Source organism: Thunnus maccoyii, chromosome 8 (assembly GCF_910596095.1).
Source record: "Thunnus maccoyii chromosome 8, fThuMac1.1, whole genome shotgun sequence".
Classification (NCBI taxonomy): domain Eukaryota; kingdom Metazoa; phylum Chordata; class Actinopteri; order Scombriformes; family Scombridae; genus Thunnus; species Thunnus maccoyii.
In genome coordinates, this window is record NC_056540.1 from 20,288,481 (window position 1) to 20,315,862 (window position 27,382).

Below are 27,382 nucleotides of genomic sequence, written 5' to 3' on the forward strand. Positions count from 1 at the left end.
TGACATGCATTGTAGCCCCTGAAGAAGTGAACAGCACAAAATGTACTGAATCAGCAGTGACCTCACCTGAACTAAAGAGGCCTTTAATCCAATTTGCTGTGGTTCATAAAATATGCAAGCAAACAAGAGAAAAGTATCAGCAACATGTCACAAGCATCACAGTCACAGGCGGATATATGTGTGTTCACAGAGAGACTTCTTAATACTTACACTTCTGCTCAGTACGCAGCAAAGAAATGCATTGAACAGATAACAGGAGAAAGCCAATCAGATTAGATCAGATCAGTGACAGAAGATTAAATGTTGTCTTTTTTGTTTAGGAGAAATTTCTCAAGAAGAATTGAATTGGCAAAACACTGTACTAACCTGCAGGTTTTGGGGACATCAGAGTCAGAGGAAGTTCCACGGTCACATCACTAAAAATAATTAAAAAAAAAAAAAATCATCAGAACAATATAATGCTTATTTCTAACGTAAAAACACATGACAAAAAATGTAAGGAAATCAATATTTACCTTGCTGTTAGGCCACCCAGGAGGCTTTGGTGAGAGAGAAACAATAAAATAAACCTTTAGTCTGCACAGTTTGACAAAAAATGTTAAAAAAAAACATTGCTCATGCATATTTACTCTACAGTTAAGCCTTACCCTCCGCTGGACACCATTAGATTGACCTTGACTTTGTAGGCGACAATGATTCCCTGCACCTCCTTTTCACCTTGACTCCTGTGAGATGACAGGAATAGTTTACCTTTCAGAGCTTGAGGATTTGGTCTAAGACACGGTAAGTGGATGACACAATGTTGAGTTGTATCACCGCCACTCAGTAAGAGGATGAGAGCCTGTCTCGGTTCTCACTGTAAGCCCTGTGATGAAAAACCTGGAATGGCTTACAGGGTAGTGGATGCAAGGTTGGTGTCCTCATCTTTTAGCCGTCCGTCCACAGAAAGACCTCGCTTCTCTTTGTTGTTGGACAGCAGGGGGGTTATTTGGAAGGACTTCTCAAATGTAGAGTTGGCGTTTATTGTCTCCCTGTGTAGAGCAGTGAAATGCAGAAGGTGAAATAATAAATAATGGTACGTTGTAATAATACATTATAAACAAAATATAAATATATTGGGATGTGAGAACGTTTTACAGAAAAGGATTTCCAGTGAAAGCCTTACCCAAACTCTTCAGAGCAGACAGGCTTGCTGTAAGTGTCAGAGGAGTACAGCACTACACTTGTTAGCTGCTCAACTAAAAAGAAAAAAAAACTATCAGTTACAATGTATGACTCTTGAACATATATACATACAGACATACACTTATTCTTTACACACTACACACAGACACAAGAATTAAACATCACTCAAGCTTAAATCCTTTCCTAGCTACTCACCTGAGACTTTGATTTTCTTCACAACCTTGGTGGTTTCATTGTTGACTTTTACTTTGACAGTGATTGGATCTCCATGATAATAAATCTAAAAAGAATAATAATTTATTTAGATTCATATATTATATTATTACATATTTCTATTGTAATATAATTCACATAATGCCTCCAATGCACCTCTTTTTCAAGGGATGCTTCCAAGTGAACAGGTTTGTCAGTCATCAGAAACTGCTTGGTGACATCAGCCTTGGGTCCGGCTTTGTTGTTAGCTGGTGCAAACTGAATTTTTCGAATCATTAGGCGACAAGTGTCCCTAAGATCAGGAAAAAAAAAGATTAAAGAGCGTTAGCGTATTTTAATTTACTTGAAATACAAGATAGATTTGACAGTATGGCTAGACTGTGGGCATACGTACTTCTTTTCAACAACTTCATCTATGTTGTTGGGTGCATTAGCAAGGTATGCTTTGACCTCAAAGTCCACCCCACAAGCCTACAATTGAACAAGATCCGAATGAATAATTAATAATTTGTCAAACATTTAAAAGCAAAAGTAAAAGAGAAGAAATAATGAAAAAGGTCAGTAGTAGTAGTACCTTGCCACTATCATTTGGTCCAGGCTGTAAGCTGACTGAACATGGGAGATCTGTTGGCATCTGAAACAAGTAAAGTACAGATGAAGTAATGATCTGTGGGTGATCAATATAACACTGAGTTGTGGAACAGGAGTGATTTGATATAATATGGAAAGTGTGAGATGCTTCCTCACCTGGAAAGAAAAGGGATATCCTTGCTCTCCAACTTTCTTCAGGAGGGATTCCTGCATCGGTGATTTTGTTGAGTTTCCATCTACAGGTGGATACACCTGAACACGCTGTATCCAAATGTCTCTCCTGAAGGAGAGCCCAATCACATCCAAGTCTTCGCTCCCATAGCGGAACGCACAAGCAAGGTAGACATATACTGCAATAGAAAAGGATATAATCTTGAGTAAGAGTCTGTGTCGGTAAATTCAGGCTCTGTAAGTTTTTAGCACTGACAGTAAATTATGTAAAAATACCTTTTCTGTCATTAAGACCAGAAGGGTCCACTTTAACCACCCCATCTGCAAATGAGAAGAGGGCCAACAGCATTAGACTTCACAGAGACACGCATTTATGTAAATATATGTGAGGATGCACAAGCAAAAACTTTTGCACACACCGACTACTTCCACTGAATCCACATGGTCCACAAAGTCTCTCTTTCCCAAGTACAAGGCAATCTGAGGGAAGCAGAGAAAAGCAAACCAAGGTTACAAGACTTTTGGAGTTATTTCTGGGAGTTGGAAGAGCTACATATAAATTTCACTCCTCCCTATCCTCAAAGGGTTCCCTGTAATGACTATATTACAGGGGCCACTTACATGTCCATTGCCGCTGGTCTTCTTGAAAACCCTGGGAAGAGAGGGGACAGGAAAAGATAGTGAAGCAGACTGTTATTTCAACACTTTAAGTTGAACTAAATGTATTAGAAACACAAGATTTTGAGGACATAATGCTTATTTATCTACACTGAGTCACAACAATTTAGTTTCTTTTTCACACTTCTTAAGTGGTCTTAGGCCATGATTTTGACTTAACACAGTTGTCATTTTCAATTATAGGATAACCCCCCCACCCCTCTCTCCATCCCACTCCTGTGAGCACGGATTAGTGCTCAGGATGGAAATGCACCTGCTGACACCACTGTCTAATCCGGACCTAAGAAACAACAGTGATTTGGAAAGTTAATGTGCAATACTTAGTAATATAATCTGAAATAAAAATGTCCTCTTGTGCTTAGTATTTAATCAAGTAAGCAGTTATATGTTGGGTATTGTTCATAAACTTAATACCTCAATAATTAGATGCATAGTAGTGATGTATTATTACCAAATCCACCAAATCGTCTGATATTTCTGCAGAGAGTAGACCTGTAATGCTGAATGTTCAATGCAGTTTTGGAAAATGTGTTAAATGATTTATCAATATCCCAAAATAACCAGTGTTTCCCTTAACATTCCTAGGATTACATAACTGCAACCACTATCCCTTTGCTCTACGCGCACAGCCACAAACAAACACGTAATCCTCGGTGGTGTTTGCCTCTCTCTGGTGTGTGCCAAGTAATCCTGTTAAAACTTTTCCATTGTCTTGTAAACCTCTCTGCCAAGATCAAATCCACACAATCCATCTTAATCAGGATTTATCCGTATCCTGGAAGAGTCAAATGTAAGAAGAGTCGCAGAAACTCTGCATGCCTCCACCAAGATGTTAAATTGTTACTTCTAAGCTACTCTGCTTCTCTTTTGTGAAGGAATGATCACTTTTAATTCCTGCATAGGTCCTGAGCAACTCTTTTTTCCCATCAAATGTCAAGTATCAAACAACAGTTTATTGAAGAACAACGTCAAAACAGTACCTCAAATGTTACAAGTTAATTTGAAGATTGTTAACATTTGGTATCTCCACAAATATACTGTTCATTTTGAGATCATAAATCATGACCGTTACAGTTGTGTGATTATTTAACTTCCTTTTGTGGTATTTTAATACTTTAAACAAGTAAATTAAAAAGGAATAGGCATAGCTTTTAACATCTATTCTAAAATAGTAACTATGTTGCAATTATGAATGTAGCTAATGAGCCAAAACTTTTCATACTCACTTTGACATGTTGATGGCAAAGTTATAGATCCAGTCTGCAAATGAAAAAGATTAAAAGAGTTATCAAAGCATGTGATACTGATAATACTAATCAGTAGACTGTTCAGTGTAGGACGATCCTGATGTTATGGCTAACTTCTCATGTAAAGAGCACATGTTTCTGTCAGTGTAATCAATATACATAAAATGTGAAGTAACGCCAGTGAAAAATCTTCAGTAAATGCTGATTCTCATCTGTGCAATAACTGTATTGTCATGCTGTTGAATGATAATTTCCTCAACTATTTCTAATGTTGCTGTTGGTCACTTACCGTGCTCTCGCTACTGTCCTGTCCTTACTGTTGTCTCCTGTAATCCGTCGGCGTTGACAGCGCGTAGTGTGTGTGCTAATCACTGCCTCCCGTTTGCCTTTATACCATGACCTCCCAACCTTGGAGCCCTGCCCTCAGCTTACACAGCCTGTCAAAGACGGCTGTTTTAGAGAAAATCTGATTAATTCATTAGACTACTGTTTTGGTCCACAGAGCGAGTAAAAATAATTTTGTGTATGTGACTTCAAAAGAGTAAGCCCGGGGACGTATACAGGCAAGTTGAGTGTTTGGGGGGTGGGACAGATCTAGAGGGCAATAAACAGGCCATGTCCGATATTAAACTACGTTGGTCACTTGGCCTCCTAATGCATGTCAGGCATATTTTGATATGTGTTTAGACTGAATGTCATGACAGACAGTTGTGTATAATTTTCTTTATTACTGAATGTAAATGTTCAAAAATCTGATTTTTCTATGACAGCATAATTTATAAATAGCAGTGGGACAAACTTTCCACTTTCCCTTAATGTCTTTTTAAGAACCATGATCATAAAACTTGGTTAAAATATTGGTTTCAGTGGCTCGATGATAAATACTGAGATGGTGTAATTTCCCCAAACTGTGACATAGATTTAAAAGGCTGTTAGAGCCTCACTAAGGTTAAAAGATTGTGTTGTGAATGGATTATGCGTGAATGTTCAAGGAGTTGCTTTCTTATGGCTTAGACAGGAGTAGAGTGGTATTAGTTGGATTTTGGTTGTTATGGTAGCTAGGACGACAGATGGCTCCTCTACCAATCCTTGTGCAAGCTGTACACATGGCAGGTTTACAGAAATATAAGTGACCTGCTGACTTACTGCTGTGCGAGCAACAAGGCTTTGCAAATAGTATCACTCTTATTACAAAATGATCATGCCAATTAATACCACTGTTTATGGTTATGAACAAGGTTACTTTAGCAAGTTAATGGCATTAGATATGTTGAAATGTTTGATACACATCAGTTTAATGTCTCCTTGATCATAAACTCTGGAATATCTAACTCGAGTTGACATGAATCACTTGAATGCACTATGAGTCTTGGTCTCTGTGAAGGTAGTGCCTCATCTTGGGAGTACACAGGGGTTTAGCCTGGCCTGTAGGTCAGGACACACATTCTCTGGCAGCATCATTCACAGGATCCAGCTTTCGAGTTGGCACCCAAGCTGTAGAGGTAAATCCGTCTAGTGGAGGATCTTCTCACTTCCTCAGTCAGGTGTAATTGATTGATTAATGAGGGAGCTGGATGATAGGTTTTATGGAAGACCGTGACACCTAAGATAATGAGTTGGCCTCCTTTCAACAGTCAGATGGGGACAAAGTTTGAGATCTCGTCAACAGTGGACAGACAGGACAGTGCTACTGTACACCCTCGGACCAGCAGCTGGGAGCTGACAGGGAAATCCAACGTTAAACTGGTTAATGCGTTAAACTTATGTTCCTGATCATTCTTCATTAGCGCAGCACATATGACTTTTACATTCACCTCCATGCAATGAAATCCAGTAATGCTAAGAAACCGTGTTAAAAACTCTTCAGACTGCAAGACTATACACTGTACCAGAGGTTATTCTAAGAAATTGTAGCAAATGATTACTTTCGGAAGAGTGGTAATAGGTGGGAGCAGTGGCTCCTTTTATGTGAGGATTTAATGTAACATTAAAATTACAGCCACGATTTGGCAAGAAAGGTCGTGCAAACTGTTGCCTAGACTGAAAACTGCTCAGGCTTTTCCAATAAAAACACACAAACACTTTTGTAGGAACAGTGTGTGAACAGACTGTGTTGTTTCTTTTGAAGTCTTTTATTAAAACAACTCTACAAGTATCCAAGCGGCTCTGTCATCAGATACTGAAAACTAAACCTTAATCTAACCGGAAGGCGCTCAAGCTAGCTATGTGACCCGGAAGGAGCTCGTTTTGTGAAACAAAGAGATTTGAATTCTTTTTGCAAACAACAAATCCTTCAGAAAGCCACAAATATCTTGGCTTCCTCTGGACATGTTCTAGCAAGTGAATTTTCTCTGTTGCCATCAGGGTGTCGTTATGCTTTGTCTGCTCGTAAAACTAACCACTATTCTAAATGGTTCATTCCCTTTGACAACTAAACACTCCGTTGGTCCATTGTCATTGTTGGTGAATGCTTTATCTTGATCTTTTTATAGTGTTTATCAAACTTTTGTTTTTTATTACATATTCCATTCCCTGTTTTTTTAAATTCCTTTTGTGTGCTGTTTATTGTATTATTTATCTGTTTGTTTGTATGTTAGTGTGCCGTACAACAACCTCCTCCCAACAAATTAACCCTAGTGGGATTAACAAAGTTGTTTGTATCGTATCGTAACAAGTTTACATTAATAGATTTACTACTCGTGTCTATTATAGGCATCTACAGTCATTCTGATACAGCCTGTGCGCTTCAGTGACCAAACAAAACAACATCTGGTTTGAGGTAGATAATGAGAAACAGCATTGCCTGAGACCTTTACACCTCATCGGCATTTTATTACAACTAAACCGTTCGTCTTATTGATGAATCAGCAGACACACTTTGTTAATGCTGAAGAAATACTATATTTTTGTTTACATCATTTACACAGTTGTATTTTTGTACACCACTCAATACTAGCCAGGATTAAAACACTAAAAGGAACTAAGATAATCTACTTTTCTTGTCCCTTAATGATGAACTGTCTAACTTGAATTTTCTTCTTCCAGTCTTAGCTCCACAAGGTTGCATATAGTCACATAAGCCCCTTACAGTTAAGCTGATGCCACTGTAGGCAAGCACTTTATATAGACAGTTTGTTCCTCAAAGGAGACCACTGAGTTGTCCCAGTAGGTTACAGCACCATGGCATTACCATTTCTTAACAACATGGTCTTCAGTGTGTTACTAAACTGACGCAGTGATGCAGTGTTTGTTGCAAAAGGGAACAAATTGAGCCAATCAGTGCTTCCTTATGACTGATGGTGAACCGTGCGAAGTGCTGTTTCCTTCCAGTATAACCTTCAACTCAGACTTGTTGATGTGGAGTATCAAAATCATCATCACTGCTTTGAATTATAAACGCACTAGGAACACACAAGCATGAACTCAGACTAAATGTTGAGCAGGTACAGAGCACTTACTTGTTCAACTGTGCCAGATGTACTTTTGGCAGCTGCGACTCGCTCAACTCGACTCCTCGCTGCCATCAGTTTTATGGCTTCAAACTATATTTAATATTTGTAGTATTTCTGCTGTTTTAGAGTGTCTTTTTAGATTTATAGACCTTTTTGAGGATATACTACTACTTTTAATAGTTATCAGCTCCTTCCTCAACTAATTCTTGTCCTATTATTCTTCAAGATGTACTGTTTTTTGGGCTCTCACATTATGTAATCAAATCCTGGCTTTCTTCCTGGCCTTGATTATATAAAATTAAACATAAATGTTTCTGCATCTTTCCATATCAGCAGAACTACAGCTCTTGAAGTATCTCTATTATCAATATAGGAGGTCTTACTAAAACTAATCAAAAAATGCTAATGCGGTTTTTAGAAATGGGGTACATCTTGCCTTCTCAGTGTCTGTCTCAGTATCCTGTCCAATTCACTGCTTGCATAAGCAAAACAGTTGGTAGAACTGGATGGAGTAACAGATGAGAGGGAGAGGAGTCAGATCTGTGTCATACAACCACTGCTGTTTCTGTGAAAAACAAATGTGCTAAAAGGAAAACTATCTTTAAATAAGGGGAATTTTTTTTTGGTACTAATGGTGGTTAAGTTTTGTGGTTTTTGTAAACATTATCGTGACTCAACTAGAGATAGATCTTCACTACAGATTGTGTTCAGATGTATGACAGACCAAATAGTTTTTTTTAAATTGGTCTGACCAAAATGGATTGAAATCCTCTGCGACCTAAGTGGGCCACTGCGGCTTTCGATGTTGTGAGAAAAACTTTCTGATTTCTTTCAACCTAATGAAGATGTGAATAAACTGCTTATTTAAATTTGGGTGAAGGCCTTTCAATCGCCTGTACTGTAAAAAATACGCATAAGATCATCAATTTATATTTCTATATTCTAAAGGTCCACATGAGTGCTATCAAGTTACCTGTCAAAGTTAGTAAGTAATCTGGAATGATACAGTATTTTTTATTTATATACCTTTCAGTTATGTGCTGTAGAGAACTCTCATAGCAACAATAAAACAAGCTGATGAGTTAGGGTAAGCAGATACGTCATCAGACGGGGATGGACTGGTGTCTATTTGTTTTATGGGGGCTGCGGTTGGTGGTCGGCACATTTCTGCTGAGTACTGAGAGGCAGAACAGCAAATATGGGACCAAACAGCTTCCCACAGAGCTCTACTCCAGCTAATGGAGAAGGAGGGAAGTAGGAGGGCTGAATGATGGCCGATGTTCTAGCAGGACAAAAATAAGAAAGTGAAGGTTGATCATAACCATATGGAGGCTGTTTTTTGGGCTGAAAGGGAAGGACTGAGCAAGGGAGGAACGGGAAGTTTAGAGAGAGTGACAAAAAGGAAAAAGGTTAAAAGAATGGAGAAAGAAGCGATGAGAGAAAGCAAATGTATCCACAGATAAAGATGATAAAAACAAGAGAGTGAAACTGAGGATTAGCTCGGCAGCTCAACTGTGAGTGGAAAGCTGAGTTTTCTGTTTTGAATTTCAGGAAAGAGGAAAGGCAGGAGCTGCAGGAGGAAGAAGAAAAATAGACGGGAGCAGGGAGAGAGAGAGAGAGAGAGGGAGAGAGAGAGAAAAAGGAAGCAGACTGCTGTTTCACACACTGGTGGTGAAGTTGAGCCCCTCACAAGAATTCTCCTGGCTATGTCCGCCATCTGGAATGTCGAGTCACTTCCTCTGTCTGCCCTGCGCTCTAACGGGGTTGTCCTCTGCCTGTCTGCACCCTCCCTCTGCTCTGACAGCACTGTGAGGAACCACTGGAGACCACACCAGCACGGACAGGACGCTTCTTCTGACAAGACACACACGCCAGCACACAAACAGCCAGCATGAAAGCAAGACCCCCGGAGCAGCCCACGTCCAACCAGACTCACTCTAAATGGAATTTGGGCCTGGAAGAACCAAAGACAAGTGCAGTCATCAGCTGAACTTTTTGGAGGGTGTTCCTATTCCCTTATATGGCAACAGAGCTGGGAAATCATTTGAATTAGTCTGGTTTCTGTTGCATGCCTGTCTGGTTTTAGTGCTGACTGAGTTCCATCTGGTATGTTTCTGTCTCTGCCGTGTGCGTGTGTGAGTGTGTGGGCGCTGTGTGTGCGGCCTGATTTGTTTGTTTTGCCATTCTTGGTTCTTCTTTTTCTGTTGTTTGCATGTGGGGTTTTTGTTTTGGGACAAGAGGAGGGCTTGTGTTTGTGGTTAAGCTAGAGGCACCGTCATTGCCTGAGGGCTGGCTGCTTCATTCAGACTCTGCAAGCACCTCTCGCTATTTTTCCTCTCCCTCCCTCCCTCGCACTGCTGTGATGGTCTGTGTTTGTTGGAGCAACACACCCACCTGGGTTCAGAAACTTGCAACTAAAAACTGAAACCGGGTCTCTCTACACAAGGATATTATGAGAAAGGTGGACTGGAGCTTCTGCTGAAGAGGAGGCTGTTGTTCATGTGGACAAACCGCACAATCGGTTGGATGTTTCTTTTTCCTTCTCCAGTGCAACAGGATGTGTGACCCAGAGGGAACAAACAAGGACCCAGGAAGTGCTAGCTGATAAAAACAAGGTATTGGGTTGTCTCTCTACACAGACTTTGATCATGACGAAAAGGATCATGGGAAAGTTTCACAGCACTAAAGTAGACAGCTCGACACGTTCTGACAACTTGAATGACAGATGTGATGTCCTCTGAGCAGGACTGACACAGAAAACTTACGCGCGTGTGTGTGAGTGTGTGTGTGTGTGTGTTATGTCAGAGTCCTCACCTCATGCGGATTATCTTTATTGTTAAGGCATCTCTCAAGATTGATTGCCATGGCTACGGCAGCATGGTATCATCGTGACATCAGCCGTGTGCACGCAGAGGACTTGCTGGCACGGGCAGGGAGGGATGGCAGCTACCTAGTGAGAGACAGCGAATCTGTGCCAGGAGCGTATGCCTTGTGCCTACTGTGAGTATAGTACACATACACACACACACATACACGCACACAAATTCACCTACTTATAGGTCAGCCAGTTTATTTTACCTACCACGATGAAACATAATTGACTATAAGAGGTACTATAAAGGTATTATGATCGCTTAGACTACGTTTTATACAAGCACTAGCGAGCTGTTAATGTAAATGTACAGCTCTTGTCAGTAATACTGTGTAGATCCTAATTTAAAAGGAATGGAAAATGCAGTCCTTTTAAGCAGTTAAGTGGGTGTGACTGTTTGCACTCACTAGAAATAATTTTGCAATAGTTATTGAATGTTACTCTATATGGCTTGATTTATTTGTTCCATCTCCTTAAATATATTAATGAGTGATTCACTCTGGATAGCAGTAAATGCTTCCGTGTTTTAGAAGAGACAGAAAACAGCCCTACTTTATGTAAAATCATACCTAATTAAGACCTAAACTTTTAGATTTTGGCATATAGGAATGGAAAGTATTCATAAACTCAACATTCCTGCACAATGTCCTCATCTGCAAATTGAATCAGCAGCTTCACTCCCCCTGTCATATCCATCAGCGACACAATCATCTGCCGGCAGGCTGCATTGGAACTGCTACGGCTGAAAAACGTGTACAGGCTGGGCCAGCTTCACACATACACCCTCTCCAGACTAGTCAGACTGTCCTGTGCAAACACAGTCCATCTCCGCCAGTTAAAACCCTGGCTCTGGACTCCCTGTTTCCCCTCTTACCCCGCTGTCTTCCCTGGGGCCCCTGGAAGAGGGCGGGAGCTCCAGCGACCGCACTATGCTGACTGCTCTTCAGCCTGAGCCAGATACATTCCTGAAAGCTGAGCCGGTCCGCTCGCAGTGCTCCCTCTTTCCCTTCGTTCTTTTCTCAATATCTCATTCCCACTTTTAGTTTTTGATTTATATTCAGTCATTCTGCTATTATTGTTCCCCTTTGGTAATGCACTGAACAGTAGCTGCCATTTATCTCTACCTAATGCCTGAACCTAATTTCTCTGAAGTTACTGATGGGGATGATCTATGTGTCCCTCACACATTGTAGACCTAAAACAAGCCTCATCATTAGTGATCTGTAAAACGACTGCTGCCTTGTTAAGAAAGTCACAGTGTCCTCAATAACTACAACCCATCTGGTCCCTATTTCAACACTAAACTGAACTATATTTTCCCCTCGAAGGTTATATTTGCTCTGTTACTAGCAATGTCAGTGATAAAAGTGATTTTTGTTTTTTTTAAAGGTTCCAACGTCATGTTCACACCTATCGTATTCTTCCTGATGCAGACGGCCTCCTAGCAGTCCAGGTGAGTAGTCTTCACCACACAGCACTGAATCCTCTGCCTGACAAAGGAGGAACAGAGGAAAGAAACACTATAGAAGTCTGAAACCTTGGCACAAACTGGACACAGAGAGAGAAACATAGCTGACGAGATGGAGTTTAGAGGGATCAAACAATGGTTTGTTATTGCCTCTTGTAAGGAGAACAGGAACATGTTTGTGTTTCCTTTCTGTACGGGCTCTGTTACCACTGCAGTAGCCTTGTTGTTTGAATGGCATCTCTGCCATGTGGCTGCATGCTTGAAGCATGAGCTCAGCAGTACAGAGGAGAATAGTTTTTATGTCTCAGAGGTTCCTACTCTACCCACACACTAGGTCACTGACCGATGGGCGTGCTTATTTATTATGTGTATATACGGGGGTGTTTGTATTATACATAATGAGTCTGTTGGATAAGACACAGTTTAAGCCAGTGATGGTATGTGTCTGTTTTTGATACTCTGAGCAGATGGGGCAGGGGGGCATTTAGTCAGAAAATGACCTAATTATTAGACAATAAAAATGCACACAAACAGGAAAATTTGCAACCACACCAGCACACTCACACAGTGGGTGAGTGGAAGTGTGAGAATGAGTGAAATAAACACATAAACCACATGTCATCCGTGGCTTTTTTAAAAAAAAAAACTATGTCTGCATATTAAACTCCAATAACGAGTTTAATAACGATTGTCTGGCAGTTGTTTTCAAACTTCTGACCTGGAAAAAAAAAATTCCTTAAACTCTGTTGCTATTTCAGTTGTTTTTCCACTGCCATCAGTATAAACCTCCAGTACGTATTTTCCCTCACTGGATTCGCTCCACTAACTCACAAGTCGCACGCTTGCCTTTTTGTTTTTCCAAGAGGGCCGTGGAGATATTTTGGGGCCCGTTTTGTCTCTCACTGTCTCTTATTACTTTTCATTTCTTTTTTAATTGTTTTTCAAGAGATCCTTGTGGTATAAAAGATACTATTTGAAGAGTTCCTGGCAAAACAGACAGATAGCTCAAGCCAAAACACGGTTTCTTTCACCGCACAATGAAAACAAATGACTAAAAAGGGGACACAGGAAAAGAGCTTGCTCGATATTGTGGTCTAATGTGTACCATGTTTATTTTGTGCATGTGAGTGGAAGCTCTGTATAGGCACAGAACTTGTACACAGCATGTGTGTTTATTTAATCTTAATGTTTGCCTGTGTTGCTTTTAGTACCACTGAAGTGTAGCTGTGCAGGTTTTTGTGGAAAGTTAAGAGTACTCTTGCTTTCTTGTGTCTTAAATGTGGGAATACATGCATGTAAAAACCTCCATGTCATGTTTTTTGGGGGCTTTTTAGACTTGACTTGGAATGCTGGAGCACAGTGATCATGACAGCTAACTGCTGCTTTAGCCAGGAAGTAGCTGTCAATAATGTCACTTCTCCTGTGGGGTGCAGGGCACAGCTTTCTAAATCCCCCTGGGACGTCTTTTATCACAGAAAATCATGTGCATGTGTCTGTTTCTGTCATGCAAATAGATACTTCTGCTTTGTTCTATCAAGCAAGTTTTCGGAAGAGGGTAGGGGAGTTCCCTGAATGGGAACATCCACTAACAACCAAAGTTATTAAAACTAAAATATACAAACAAAAACCAGGCAGTTATTACAGTAATTGCACAGTTAGTGCAATTTAATGCATATAATTCTGTATATAAACATTAACTTATAGCATAAAAAATCTTCCCGGCATTATGTGAGAGATTTTATCTTCTCTCTTTCCTAATCAAATGTTTGGACTGCAGTGGATTTGCAGTTGAGTTTGATTTTAAACTTTGTAGGTTTAGTTACTAATGCTTTGACACTGTAGACCACAATGTTTGTCTGAACACACACAATACCTTACAGTTATGTATTTATTATTACTGCTGTCTGTCTTTTATGCACAAACTTTTCTTGATAGTGACATATTTTTTTCTCCTTTATTACAAAAAGCAAGAGAAGGAAAAGTTAATTTAATTTAAACTGCTATATTCAAAGATGTGTTTACGAATGCAACATCAGTGTGTTGTGTGTTTGTACAGTACAGTATGGGTCACTAATCATCTACAGTACATTTGTTTACAGTTTCTGTGGACTTTCCAGTTTATGTTTCATGAAACGACAGACTGATCATGCATACATGTTCACGTGAGTTATACAGTGCGTGTAATGAATGGCTTCTTTTGTGTGTGTGTCTAACAGACAACACAGGGAGTGCAGGTAAACTGTTTCCGGACACTGGAGGACCTGGTTTTGGGGTACCAGCATCCCCACAAAGGCCTGGTCACTCCTCTGCTCTACCCTGTTCCCCGTGACACCGACAGCGGGGATGAGAGCTCAGGTGAGTCTGCTAGCTGTTTTATGTTGTTAAATACATGTACAAATACATCACACCATCAATAATAATAATAATGATCATGCACACACACAATAAATAATTAATTCCTATAAAAAAAGTATTTTCCTTTCAATGCAATGATGATGATTATTAATGCATGGTTTTATATTCATGTATACAAAGATGATGAGAAGCCGCCTCCAGGTCTAGCCTCTGTCAACATGGTGCCTGTCACAGCACCACCAGCAAAACCAGCCCCTCATGCCCTGTTCCTGGATAAGTTACAGGAACTGAACACATCCGGGTATGATTATCCAGCTTAAACTGTTATCAATTGCCAAAACTCTCTTTCAAAGATGTCCCTTGCATAGTGCCTGTCTATGCTGCATGAATTGCTTTTCTTAATATATCTGTGTTTTATTTAAGATCTACTTAATTTTTTTTGGCAATATCAGATATTTAAATGTGAAGTGACTTGTAGTGTAGTTAGCCAGCTGTCATGTTCACTAATAATCAGTGTTTTTAATCAGTTTTTTCTTATTTAAATATGCACCTGATGGCAATCAAGCATAGAGCAACCAGAGGAAGCAACATGTGAAACACTGTTGCCCTTTGATTTTTTTGTGGTCTCTTAGCAAACAGTTTTGATATACGGTTAGATCTGCTGTGTGCTGACTATTTCTCAAATGTTTCAAAGAAGGTTTCAAGAGGGATCAAACTTAGACAACAGTGAAGTCTAGAGAACAGAAATAGCTTGCACAGTTTATATATTGTCTGAATTCTGCCGGTTTTATCTTGTTTACAGTACTGCGGGTGAGGTGATTGGTCTGCTCAACGACTACCTCTTCAGTGAGCTGCCTCTCGACATTGAGAATGTGCATAAAGGAGCGACGACTCTCTGCCACCTCAAGCGTACTCTGGGCACTGCCTGCCAAGGCCTAAACAGGTTAGCATTATCTTGCTTTCACTGCTAATGATGAACTCAAAGTGAAAACCAGGAGCAGTTTGCAATGTACAGACTGTTATTGTTTACTGCATATATTCCTAGATGATCTGCATCTGTGTTTAATTCCCAAAAACAACACTGGAAAATTTACATTAATTGATGCATGGTCACTAAACAAATGTTGTGTATTGATCTGATCTACAGTGAGATTGACTTGACTCTCTCAAGTCTGGAAACCCTGGCCAAGGTCTTTGACCATCCTAGCTGCTCTATATCACACACAAAGGCACAGGTACGATACAAACCATACAGAAACAAACTGTAGAATTTCTAAAATGGTGACCCAGTACTGTAGTGGATGAAAGGTTATAATAAAAACTGTAACATCTGCATTGACATACTTATACGTGAACTAGTTAGAACTTCCTTTTTGTCTCTTTGAACAAGGGTCCGGAGATGGAGATAGACACCTTGTTGTGTAAGATTTCAGCGTTGGTCAGCCTTCTTTCTTCGCTGGAGAAAAAGGTATGTTTTCATAGAGTCAAACTCAGGAAACACTTTTTTTTTATTTCAAACTGCAAATCTTGTTATTAAACTTAAACTGATATCAGCTGGTATGTTTTAATCCCCCAGTTTTTCTGCCTCTGCATTATTATCAGGACATTGATATAATCCATATTTGTCACAATAGTTTAAATTTTAGTAGTTGCAGCAATCAGTTATTAGATGAGTAATGATGTGAGGAAAACCAAACTTATTTTTGACAACTAAATTGTAACATATAAGATTCTCTGTGGTCATGAAGGTATTAAAAGCGCTACAAGATGCAGTGACCAATCATAATCTGGCAGTGCAGCCTAACCCACCTCCTCCTGAACCAACACCCACCAATGCAACTTCTGTCAAGAACCATGCCCGGCAGCTGCCAGTCCACTCCTTTCAGGTAAATCGGGGTGGAAGAAGCATTTTACCATACAACCTGCAAGGTTCAGTCGCATTCTACATTCAAAATTATGACACATATAAATACAAATACACAAATAACACAAGTGATGTCTGACTCTCTTAATGAATCAGGAATTTCTTTCTGTGTCCAGGTGAAGATGGTGCGCTACGGCAGACAGACTGTTTCAGTGGATGTGGATGTAGGAGTGCTGCTCTTTGATAGGAAGGCTGGCTCATTTGGTGTAGAGAGGGTCTCACATGACAGAAGTAAGGAAATATTTACGTTTATATCTTTATATATATATATACTTTTTGAGTGCATACAACACTTCTCTTGCTCACAGATGTATTGCATAACTGTCTTCTGGCTTGTGACTTTGTGTACCAGTCCTTCAGATTGTCAAGTTCCAGAGTAGTCCAGCCAAGGTACGCATGGTGGTCGACAGCCACCACAACACACCACGGGAGATGACGTTTGAGAGTGCACGGGTAAAGCTGAATTATGTTTTATTATTAACTGGAATCCACTATTTCCTCACCCGTAATTCACTGACTGACTGTCATCTCTTTCAGAAACGTGATGCCTTCTGCCAACTCCTCCAGCTGATGAAAACCAGACACTCTCAGCTGAGTGAACCTGATGTCATCTCCGTTTTCACAGGCACTTGGAATATGGGTGAGCATAAATGTGATGACAGTCTCTTTCATTGTGAGACAATAGAAGACTCACTAAGGACTCAATGACAGGAGTAGAGTCATGTTGATAATTTAGCGTGTTGTTTTGCGTGTGTAGGTGGTTCACCTCCTCCTCGCAGCCTGCAGTCGTGGGTAACCTGCTGTGGTTTGGGACATACCCCTGATGAGTCGATCGCCTTGCTGCCTCATGACATCTATGCTTTGGGGACTCAAGAAAACCCTCAGGGGGAGAGAGAGTGGACTGAGCATATCAAAGCAACCCTTCGCAGCTATACTCAGATCGACTTCAAACAAGTAATTCACCGTTTTTCTGTTTCAACTCTCCTGGTGAATTGTGTGTATAAATAGGCTGCATTATCCATAAAACTACCATATTTCCTAGAGGAGAAATTCACACATTATGATGTCCAGAAAAGGTAATAGAGCAAAGCTTCCCAGATAGTGTCTGTTTCTCAGGATAGTTTGTACACTTCAGATAATCAGATAATCAGATAAATCAGATAATCACCATTTGAACCGAACAACTCTTGTTTTTTGCAAAATAGCTTCCAATTAACTGTTTTGCAACATTTGTCATCAAAATAAACTAATTTTTAATTTGTGCCTAATAAATACACAAACTGAAAAATATGCACCAAACGTTTTACTTATCATTCTATAATGAAGTCATACACATAGTTTCTCTGCATTAATCTGACACATTTCTCCAAACCAAGATCTGTGTTGTCAGTACTGTTAATGCAGCCATCTAACTCTAAACATAACTCTAGATATGAATTATTGTTGTCAGTAAAAATATTAATTTATTTTTTCCAAATGCTGACAGAAAACTCTGAATCAACATTCATTCTCTCAAAACATTCAGAAAGAAATAATACCTTTCACTGTTTTTACAAAGTAAAAACAATAATTCCTTTGGACTGACAGAAATAAAAAGGTTGATGAAAAATACAGCCATAACATAACTTATTTTGTGGTTTTATTTCAAACAAAAAATGCTAAAACATTCTCATTTAAAACAATGTATAATATTATTTGTAGAACGTGTTAGACAAAGTAGTGCTAGCAGCCATATAACATATATTATATTCAAATAGCATTCAGTTCTCAGTTTAATCTGCAATGCCGATCTCAGAATAGTTGGACAAGCTAAGTTTGTGCTAAAACTGTTGTTCTTTTTTAGGTTTAGGTTTATTGAAAACACTCAACACTAGAACAATAAAGAACAATAAAGTCCTAGAATTATTTCCGTTGTTGTCCCGGATGTTTTCACAGACCCTCAACCATTCAGTAAGATGGAGACAGGAGTTCATTGTCTGACATGAAGCAATATCAAAACACCAATCATAGACAATTGAATCCAAACTACAAACAAATGATAAAATGTTTTTAGGATATCCTCAAGACAAAAGGCAACATCACATAGGCAACTCACGTAACATCATATGAACAACAGTTGTGTGACCCAGTCATAAAAAAGGTGAATCAAATATAATGTAATTTAACATTGTATAACTCTGGACTTTTATCATCTTGTATGGTCATACATGTAAAATGAAAACATAATTGTCAGCGGTTAAAATGGCATCCACTCTCAGGTAAAAAAGTGAAATATTATATTTGGTAGTACTTCAATAATGTTAAGGAACACACATTAGTAAAATGTCTCAGCACCATCTCAGATCATAGGAAAGTTTATGATATTTTATAATCAGTGTTCTTGTGGGGATAGATCAGAAAATATCATCTACTCAGTTGATACATGTAGTTCTGATGTGAATATTTGTTTTTACAAAGACATGATCTTGCTGAGGGGCTGGTTTGTTTTACAAATTGAGCATGTTTCATCTGTGTTAGCATCTGTGTTAACATCTTTGAAAGCCTGACTTTAGAAAAATGGCTCAAACATATTAAGAAATCTGCAGCAGTATAGTTTGACTGGCTGGAAACTCTTCTTATCATCAGTTGTAATGTGGAGCAATGTCCTGTAGGTGGCAGTACAGTCCCTCTGGAATATGAGGCTGGCTGTGTTTGTGAAGCCGGAGCACGAGAGTCGCATCAGTCATGTGAACACTGCCAGTGTGAAGACTGGCTTGGGTAACACTTTGGGTAGGCTGCCCTCTATAATCTCACATCATATCACATATCTCATATCACATACACACAGTAAAGAAAATACAGAAAGTGAACAATATCATGGCTCACAGCCAAAAATATCAGTGCACGATAAGAAGAACAAATGTGTTTTTATTAACTTAGAGGTTTGAGGTTGAACATTTCTGTTATTTCAGGAAACAAGGGAGCGGTTGGGGTCTCCTTCCTCTTCAATGGAACATCTTTTGGGTTTGTTAACTGCCACCTGACCTCTGGAAGTGAGAAAGTGCTTAGGTAAATTGTGTGTACATGTGTAAGTGTGTGTGCTCCTATTTAATTAATTGCTCTATTAAAAAATTCCGTCTTGTCATTTATGTGATATTCAGGAGGAACCAGAACTTCGTTGACATCCTCAGACTGCTTTCTCTGGGCGACAAACAGCTCGGCGCCTTTGACATCAGCCTGCGCTTCACTCACCTCTTCTGGTGTGGAGACCTCAACTACAGACTGGACTTGGACGTACAGGTCGGACTGATAATCATCTATAATTCATAACTATTTCTAACACAGTGCTCTGATGTTGAACCCTTGAAGACTGACATAGTTGTACATGTGGCATTAAAGTCAATTTAAAAGATCCCACACATTAATGTTACTGCTTTTCACCACTCCTCATCAACTCCAGGACATTCTGAAACACGTATCTAAGAGGGAGTTTGAGGAGCTCATGTGTGCAGACCAGCTGACCCGTGAAAGACACAAGAGGAAGGCCTTTCTCCATTTTAGTAAGTTTCACTTAGGAAGTTCCTCTGTTCAAACACTATTTTCTGACCTTTTATAGACAAAACAAATAATCAGTTTATCAAAAAAATAATTAGCAGATTAATTGATAATAAAAATAATCATCCATTGCAGCCCTTATTATTATAACAGGCACAAATAGTGATAATAGTAGTTCTTGAAGGGCACAGTGTGATACATACTATTGCGCTATTACTAAATAAATAAATATTAAAATGTGATTAGTCTTTACATTTGCTTACCTCTGTATTACTCTGCATTTTTTCTGTTTATGATGGTTAAGAGGAAGAGAAGATTGCATTTCCACCCACCTATCGGTATGAGCGGGGCTCCAGAGACTGCTACCTATGGCAAAAGTACAAGACTTCAGGGGTGAGTCATTTCCCCTAACCGCATTATACAAAAGAATTTCAGAAAAACGGAACGATGTGGACATACAAAATCTTCATCAGGTACTTCCATCAGGTTCCTGATGAAGTGTTGAGATGTTTTTGGGAGCTCCTAGGTGTTGTAGTAATTGTTATGTTAATATTGCTCATATAAAGGTACCTCTTCTTAATCATTGTTGTAATCTAATTAACATTTTCAAGTCTGGTGATGTCATATTTTCATCTTGGAGGTTTAAAATATTTCAGACTGTGATGCTAAATATATAACACATTCTGCACCAGCAAAGTACAACAAAAAGTCCCTTGTTGCATTCTAAGTAAACAGCTGACTTTCTTCTTAAGATATTTTTATATGTAACTTAATCCTATTTAAGGGGTCTGCAGGGATAGGTGACTTTGACAGCAGCAGCCATGACCACTAAAAATAGGAGGTTAAGAATGAACACACAGTCTAAAACTGGAATGTCTGGCGTAACAAGGATTAAGTCACCCTTTACTGCATACTGCACATATAAGTGGCATGAATTATAATTTCATGAGTAAATACAAACAACATACACAATATATTCTTGATTTATAACCTATTTCTTTTTCTGTAGGTGCGAGTTAATGTTCCGTCATGGTGTGATAGGATTTTGTGGAAGTCCTACCCAGACACACACATTATCTGCACGGCATACGGTAAGATCTGGAGATTTAAACGGAAGTATCCGAAGAAATAGAAAAGTAAAGTGGTAAATAAGGCATGAATAAAATGTAGAAGACAACTAAGAAAAGGCAGCGTTTAAGACTTGACATAGCCAAAGGATTTAGTCCAGCATACTAAAATTAGATGTCTGTGGTAAATTTTTTTTTCATCTACTGTGAAATGAGAGCAACCCTCAAAATGAGTAACGGTCAAACCCTACATCCTGGTCTGTGGTCCATAAAGAAACAGAGTCATTTCCTTTCTTTCAGCCTGAGCTTCTGTTTCTAACTAACCTCAGCAAACTATCAAAACATAACACATACTTGGTTGTACTTTTTGTCTCCTAAATCACCTTTTGTCACATCTTGTCATCTGATTTGCCTTGCCAGCAAAGTTACGTAATGTTAGATACAGTACATATAAAATACTTACTTACATGCAATAATTTAAATGGATGGATCTGTCTCTTACCAGGTTGCACGGATGACATCTTCACAAGTGATCACTCACCTGTTTTTGCCACTTTCCAAGTGGGAGTGACATCACAGTTCAGCTCCAAAACAGGTGTGTAATTGTTGTAGCACTTTGTACACAAAGATGGAATATAACTGAATCCCTTCATTAAGTGAACAGTGTGGACTTTCATGTCAAACAGATCCAAATTCAGGCGTAGAGAGGGCCTGGATAGAGCTAGAAGGCATTGAGGCCATTGTGAAGACAGCAAGCAAAGCAAAATTCTTCATTGAGTTTTATTCGTCTTGCCTAGAAGGTATAGTATCACATCCAAATCATATTTTAGAGAAAGCATTATGCGGCACAGTGGCAGAAATTCAACTTCCTTCTTCCTTCACAGAGACACGCCGCTCAAGCGAGAATGACTCACAGAGCTGTGATGTTCCTGGGTTTCTCAAACAAGCCTGGTCGTTCAAGCAACTGCCAAAGGTCAGAGGCTCAGTCTGTCCATTTGGAGATGTGTGAAAACACAGTATGTTATTTAAATCAAGCTGTTAACTTGTGATTTGTACATGTTTGTCTAAGCTTCTTCCAATCAAGTCCGACATGGAGTATCTCCAGGATCAGCACCTGCTGTTGTCTGTCAAGTCATGTGATGGGTTTGAGTCATACGGTTGGTGAAGTTGCAAATTCATTCAAAACTTCCCTCTATTTTTGTTACTTTTTCTAATCAATGTTCTTGGCTAAAAACTTGAATTATTTTAAAAATGTATTTATTTTTAACTCTTACTACGAGTGCTATCTATCAGTCCAAATTACAGTTTGCAGATCACAGCTTGAGCTGACCCCAAATCAGTGCAATGTCATTTTGGTGTTCAGTTTATGGCACAAAATCACATTTGAAAAACTACTGAAGTATGCAAGCAGTTTCTTATCTCTATGCAAAAGGAAAAAAATGTTCATGATAAAGATATTGAATTGAGTGTTTTGAAATATTGAATTTATTGGCCTTTTAAGTACTCCAAATCAAACACCATTGACTTCCAATGTAGTTGTGTCAAGACAAAGGAAATCATATCCTTATCCAAGAAATCACACTGAAATTATCTGTATGGATAAGTTGGACTCACTTTGTCGCATCTCAGGCTGAATTGCCTCATTGATCTAAACTGTTTTTTATAGGCGAATGCTGCGTGGCTCTCCGCTCACTTAACGGTGCATCGGAGCAATTTGAGACATTTCTGAGTCACCGAGGTGAGGAAATGGGCTCCATAAGAGGACGGGTCCGCATCCATGTGCCCAAAGACCGGCGAGGAACTCGAGAGAAAATTTATGGTGGGTCAGCCGGAACTGGTGCTTCCCTATCATCTGCCTTCCTTGCACTATCACTTCCTACTAAACTTTCAACTCCACTGTCACTGCATTCCTTGACTCTCCTATGAGTCTCACATTGCTTCCTCTATTTGGTTCCTCAATGATCCCTGGCTTGGCTTTACACTTGCTGGTATCTATCGACCGCTTCCTCTTTTGGCTCCTGATTGACTGACCCTGACCAGATGCATCCTGAGACACTGAAACAGGACAGATGAGTATTATTTCACCAGGTCAGGCCTCACAATACACACATAAAAACCATCATGCTGTGTGATTGCATAACCTTTGCCCTTCACACACACCACACACTTTTTGAAGAAGTCTTGCTGATTGCGAAAGGCGTTGTCCATTTCATGTCATTTGATTTTTTCAGAGTGGTTCTGTTTTGAGAAAGAAGATAAAGGTCCTGTAAGGGGACACATGTCTCCTGCACCTACACGGGTCCCAATGAACAGGTGAGCTCTGCTTTATGTTTCTGAGCATCAGCGCAAAGCACCGGAAAGCTCAGGCTCTGCTTATTTTGAGCTCTTAAAAAAGTTAAGTCTGAAGCCCTGTTTTCTAGGTAGCAATATATTTGTTTTGGAAGTTTACAAATTTGAGGATCACCAAGCTCAAAGTTTGATTAATTCCACTGCACTCTTTTATTTAGAAAGAAATCCCCAAATATGCTCCTAAGCCTGTTGGCTATGAGCAAGTTATTTGATTTGTTCCTCCAAATTTAAACAGTACGACTTAATTGCAATAATTTCAAAACTTAGATGTTTGACAGTCACAAGTATGTGTTAATTGCAGGTCTTCGGCAGCTCCTTCCAAACTTACCCCGAGCAGTTACACCAATCCTGCCTACTTCATCTTCGAAGGTGTGTCAGTGACACGCAAGGTGGAGGAGGCTCTTCCCCAGCGAAGGGACCCTCAGGTGATCTGGTCTGGAAATGAGGCTTTGCAGCTCCCAAAACTCTCAGGACGGCAGGGCTTTGAGAGGAGACCCAGCCGTAGATCAGACTTTACAGAGATTGAAATTCCAGCCATCCTGCCCCAGTACACTCCAACCAATGAACTTCATACACCCCAAACCAACTCCTCCTATCAGCTTTTCCCAGCCAAAAACCCATCTCCTATACCTCCACCTTCAAGTAACGCCATCTCACAGTTCCAGGAACAGACTGCACAACCCAGAGACAAATACCATGGTAAAAATATTGTCCAGGACTCCATATTGCCAGAGAAGAACCTGAGGAACTTGTACATGAATCACTCAGCAATCATCAGGGAAAAAGCCAGAAGGGACCAACTTCTTCCAGAAAGGACCAATCCTATCCGGACAGCCAAAGCGCCATCAGTTTTCCCCTACACGTCCACTCCCTTAACACATTGCCAGGCCTCTGTTCCCTGGATAGTGGGGCAGCAGCCCCCTGCGCCTACAGGAGACAACTCTCTCACTGCTTTGCAAATTGCCAAGTCCCTCAGTGAGGTCGACTTCTTCCCCACAGAGCAGAGAAGCCCATCCATACCCAACCAGAGGCCAAACTATAGGAATGGCCCCACAATGCATGGAGAGAGGGGCTACAGCTGGGAGAAAGAGGTAGGGCACTGCTGTCAAAGACATTTGTTTTAAAGGACATGAGTCCCAGTTCTCTGTAAAAAAAAAATCTATCTGCTTTATCTTAATGCAGGTGTCTGTCCTCCAAGGAGCACCTGAGACCGTCCGGGAGCTTCTCAGTACTCTGGGTCTGCAGAAATACACCTTGGGACTCAGCCTCAATGGCTGGGATGATCTAGATTACTTCAGGTAAAATGATTGTGGATAACATGGTCTACGTGCTGTACTTATGTAGGCCCATTACTGCATTCCACAGACAGACTGTTACTTCACAGTTATTGGCTTTTCACAGTTACAAGAGTTTGGACAAGCAAGGAGCAACTCCCAAACCTGAATGTGACAGGCTGTGATGCTAGTACCAACACCAATCGAGACAATTCCCCCAAACATGCACCTCTTTAGTCCCGAAATAAAATAAAATTAAAAACAAAACCAAGACACAAACTAGAAGAAGGGAGAAAAAGCTATTTTGTGAAAAACATTGTATTGACTTTGTATTTCAGGAGGATGTTTGTGGGTTTTACTGGTCCCTTCAGTACCGCTTCAGTTCTCTTGGAGCCAACATCTGGCAGCCATTACATGAAATGCAAATGCTCTTAGCCATTGTCTTCACTATTCACATTGTGATTGCTGCTTGGAGCTTACAGGCCACCTTAATTTAAGCTCTATTTGTTACAGGAAACCATGTTTTATTTTTCCACTACTAATGGCACCACTCTGGTATTCGCTTCACTCTGTGATGCATTCAAATCATCAAAGCACTTAAAGAAACCAGAATACCAAATGTAGGACACAGACATGATTAACTGGTAACATTGATGGGTAACCCACCTCTATTAATTGAGTCATACCTTTGTTCAATTCTTAATATATGTTGTAATGTCTGTTCACAAGACAGTTGCAACACTCACTTATAGGCATAATCAAATTACTAACGTTCATGTGACAGTCATGCACATCTGAGTGACATGAATGAGCATGACTGTCAGTGTAGAGGTTAGAACTTCACTGGGGCAGCAATGCTTAAATAAATCCTGTCATGATGCTTTAATGATATAAAAATAATGATAAAATAATTACATCATCAAAAGTTCTTAAGGTATGAGTTAATATATACAGTATTTCTGTCAAATTATATACATCTCACTTCCTACCTTCTACACCAATATAAAAGTGCTGGCACCACATGCGTTTTCAAAAAAATTACAGGACTATGATGTAATCAATAAATAACATATGTAAAAATTACTACTGTATGAATGACTTGTCTGAGTTTTTAGTAAAGTCATTTTTGCACTCCACAGTGGCATCACAGAGGAGGATCTACGCGCTGCAGGAGTGACGAACCCTTCACACCGACGCAGGATCCTCGAGAACCTGCCCAGGAACTGGAACTGACATGGATGGATGAATAGCGTGGACATTAGGAAGCCTCACTGTCATCTGAACTAGAACTGGAAGAACTATAATCGGATCACATCAGCTGGGCTTTTACCACAGCCCTGCCATCCTTTCATTTACTCGATCAATACTGTAACAATAGTATGTCTGTGTCAATACAGCAAAGGGAACATAATGCAGGAAGTACTTGTCTGTTTTATTCATCTCTCCATCTTGACAGATAATGATGGAGTGTGGGAGATGCCACATGTACAAATACTGATTATGGTATCAAGGTCTCATTGATTTTATTTTAAATGACTTTTAGACGACTATAAAAATATAGTCCTTCAATTTTCAGTGTTCACTCAAACCTAGTGTTTACCATTCACCTTCATCCCTTCTACTGTGTGCTTTCCATTACTCTGCTATTATTGAGCCTGGATCTGAGCTTGTAAAAGCCCTCAATTAAACCTATGGAGCATAAAATCCATAACTGTACATACTGTATCTACTGGAACATTGTCTGTAAAGTTGGCAAAGAAGGACCTGCCATATCTCATTTGGTTTACTGTCTCATTCTGTTGCTTATCATGTCACTTAATCAGTACCTATGTCCACTGTGCATGTTTTATGCAGCCTTTGTAAAGTGCATAAAGCAACTCTTGACTGTCACCAAGCAATCACAAGTGTCATTTCATGCTGTCGGGCAGAGAGTCTCTTCTTCTCTTCATGTCCGTTCCATTTCAGTGCACAAATCACATCATCACACTATCCTGCTTGTGTGTTCTTTAATGTCACCCAGTTCTCAGGTGTAGAATACGTATCTCTCTCTGTGATGCATCTGGGTGATGCTTGTTAAATACATAACATTGGTCTCTAAATTCAAGAGCATATAAAAGCAGATACAAGTAACTATTTTTTTTATCTTCATTGGAAGGAAATGTTTCACTAAAAGAATAATTTCTGCACTGGACAGTCTGATATTCCCACAGTGCTTGGTATCTTCAAATTTTCTATGTTTAAAGTGTAAAACAATCAATGGCACCAATCGATACCAACTATTACAAGCTTTATCCAACCACCAGTCATTGTGTTTCATCAAGCGACATCAAGTATTTGATTTATCTCTCCCTACTTTCACGTTTTTGTCATGTAGAGAATATTTCTACAGTCTGGATGACTGACTAAGCACCAGTGCTTCTCCACTGTTAAACGTCAGTTATACTTGTGAGTACACAATGACTGTCCGTGAACAAACATGCAAGTTATATTTGTCAGCTTAGTTAATACTAGACCATTGTGAAGAGATGAGTCAACTGTGAATCTGATCCTAACTCTGAAATACTCCACTTGGTGTGTGTGTGTTTTTTGCTTGATGTATTCAAGTTGACATAGTTACTTATTAAGGGATGACCAAACACATCCTTCTGTTTACCGATATGTGTCATTGACCTCTAACTGCTACAGTACTGCATGCTGGGATTTTTTGGCACTATGCAAATCAAATGTTTGGGTTGCAAAGTCCTTAAAGTTTGTCCTTTGAAGCTCCTACTTTATGTCTAACTAAATAGGGGTTTGAATTGACCTAGACGGTCCTTGACTATGCAGCAGCTTGTTTTTGTAAATCAGAGTGTAATTATATGTAAAATGCAATATATACTGTATGTTTGTATGTAAATATAGTAAGCTTTAAGACAAAATAACAGTCTATAGAGAAAATGGGGGGTTTTAGAAATAAAACCAACCAATCAACAAATTAAGAATCTCATAAAAGTGGGTTTTGT

General features: G+C 39.6%; 2 protein-coding genes across 9 annotated transcripts in view; one reads left to right on the top strand and one right to left on the bottom strand.

Annotated features, from left to right (window-relative positions):
* inppl1b (inositol polyphosphate phosphatase-like 1b) overlaps positions 1-26,270 on the top strand; it is a 29,014-nt gene extending 2,744 nt beyond the window's left edge. For 6 of the 8 annotated variants that reach the window (XM_042418035.1, XM_042418037.1, XM_042418041.1 and 3 more), the window contains exons 3-29: positions 10,379-10,537; positions 11,799-11,862; positions 14,094-14,232; positions 14,413-14,533; positions 15,035-15,175; positions 15,380-15,467; positions 15,623-15,700; positions 15,981-16,118; positions 16,273-16,387; positions 16,509-16,609; positions 16,694-16,796; positions 16,914-17,110; positions 18,808-18,925; positions 19,108-19,204; positions 19,297-19,435; positions 19,596-19,695; positions 19,995-20,083; positions 20,700-20,781; positions 21,263-21,352; positions 21,444-21,557; positions 21,642-21,730; positions 21,827-21,914; positions 22,424-22,576; positions 22,989-23,070; positions 23,408-24,197; positions 24,289-24,404; positions 25,520-26,270. In XM_042418035.1, the coding sequence (XP_042273969.1) occupies positions 10,379-10,537; positions 11,799-11,862; positions 14,094-14,232; positions 14,413-14,533; positions 15,035-15,175; positions 15,380-15,467; positions 15,623-15,700; positions 15,981-16,118; positions 16,273-16,387; positions 16,509-16,609; positions 16,694-16,796; positions 16,914-17,110; positions 18,808-18,925; positions 19,108-19,204; positions 19,297-19,435; positions 19,596-19,695; positions 19,995-20,083; positions 20,700-20,781; positions 21,263-21,352; positions 21,444-21,557; positions 21,642-21,730; positions 21,827-21,914; positions 22,424-22,576; positions 22,989-23,070; positions 23,408-24,197; positions 24,289-24,404; positions 25,520-25,613 (3,685 nt within the window). In that variant the 3' untranslated portion in view covers positions 25,614-26,270. Of the gene's footprint in view, positions 1-3,021; positions 3,140-9,088; positions 10,153-10,378; positions 10,538-11,798; positions 11,863-14,093; positions 14,233-14,412; positions 14,534-15,034; positions 15,176-15,379; positions 15,468-15,622; positions 15,701-15,980; positions 16,119-16,272; positions 16,388-16,508; positions 16,610-16,693; positions 16,797-16,913; positions 17,111-18,807; positions 18,926-19,107; positions 19,205-19,296; positions 19,436-19,595; positions 19,696-19,994; positions 20,084-20,699; positions 20,782-21,262; positions 21,353-21,443; positions 21,558-21,641; positions 21,731-21,826; positions 21,915-22,423; positions 22,577-22,988; positions 23,071-23,407; positions 24,198-24,288; positions 24,405-25,519 lie in introns of all 8 variants that reach the window. The other 2 variants (XM_042418043.1, XM_042418042.1) reach the window with 2 other exon arrangements.
* arr3b (arrestin 3b, retinal (X-arrestin)) lies at positions 84-10,356 on the bottom strand. Its single transcript, XM_042419510.1, has 17 exons — positions 10,352-10,356; positions 9,298-9,391; positions 2,782-2,850; positions 2,580-2,640; positions 2,437-2,481; positions 2,146-2,339; positions 1,973-2,032; positions 1,793-1,869; positions 1,555-1,690; positions 1,381-1,465; positions 1,166-1,238; positions 894-1,031; positions 648-725; positions 516-539; positions 367-416; positions 211-214; positions 84-96 (listed from the first exon to the last, which is right to left on the bottom strand). The coding sequence occupies exons 1-17, from the start codon at positions 10,354-10,356 to the stop codon at positions 84-86; spliced, it is 1,206 nt and encodes a 401-aa protein (XP_042275444.1).
* Positions 26,271-27,382: the final 1,112 nt, after the last annotated feature.

Excerpts from the sequence above, each read along its gene's own strand:
- arr3b (XM_042419510.1), bottom strand. Across the intron at positions 2,033-2,145 it reads GATATCCCTTTTCTTTCCAG|ATGCCAACAGATCTCCCATG; the intron begins GTGAGGAAGCAT and ends TACTTGTTTCAG. Across the intron at positions 1,466-1,554 it reads AAGCATCCCTTGAAAAAGAG|ATTTATTATCATGGAGATCC; the intron begins GTGCATTGGAGG and ends TATTCTTTTTAG.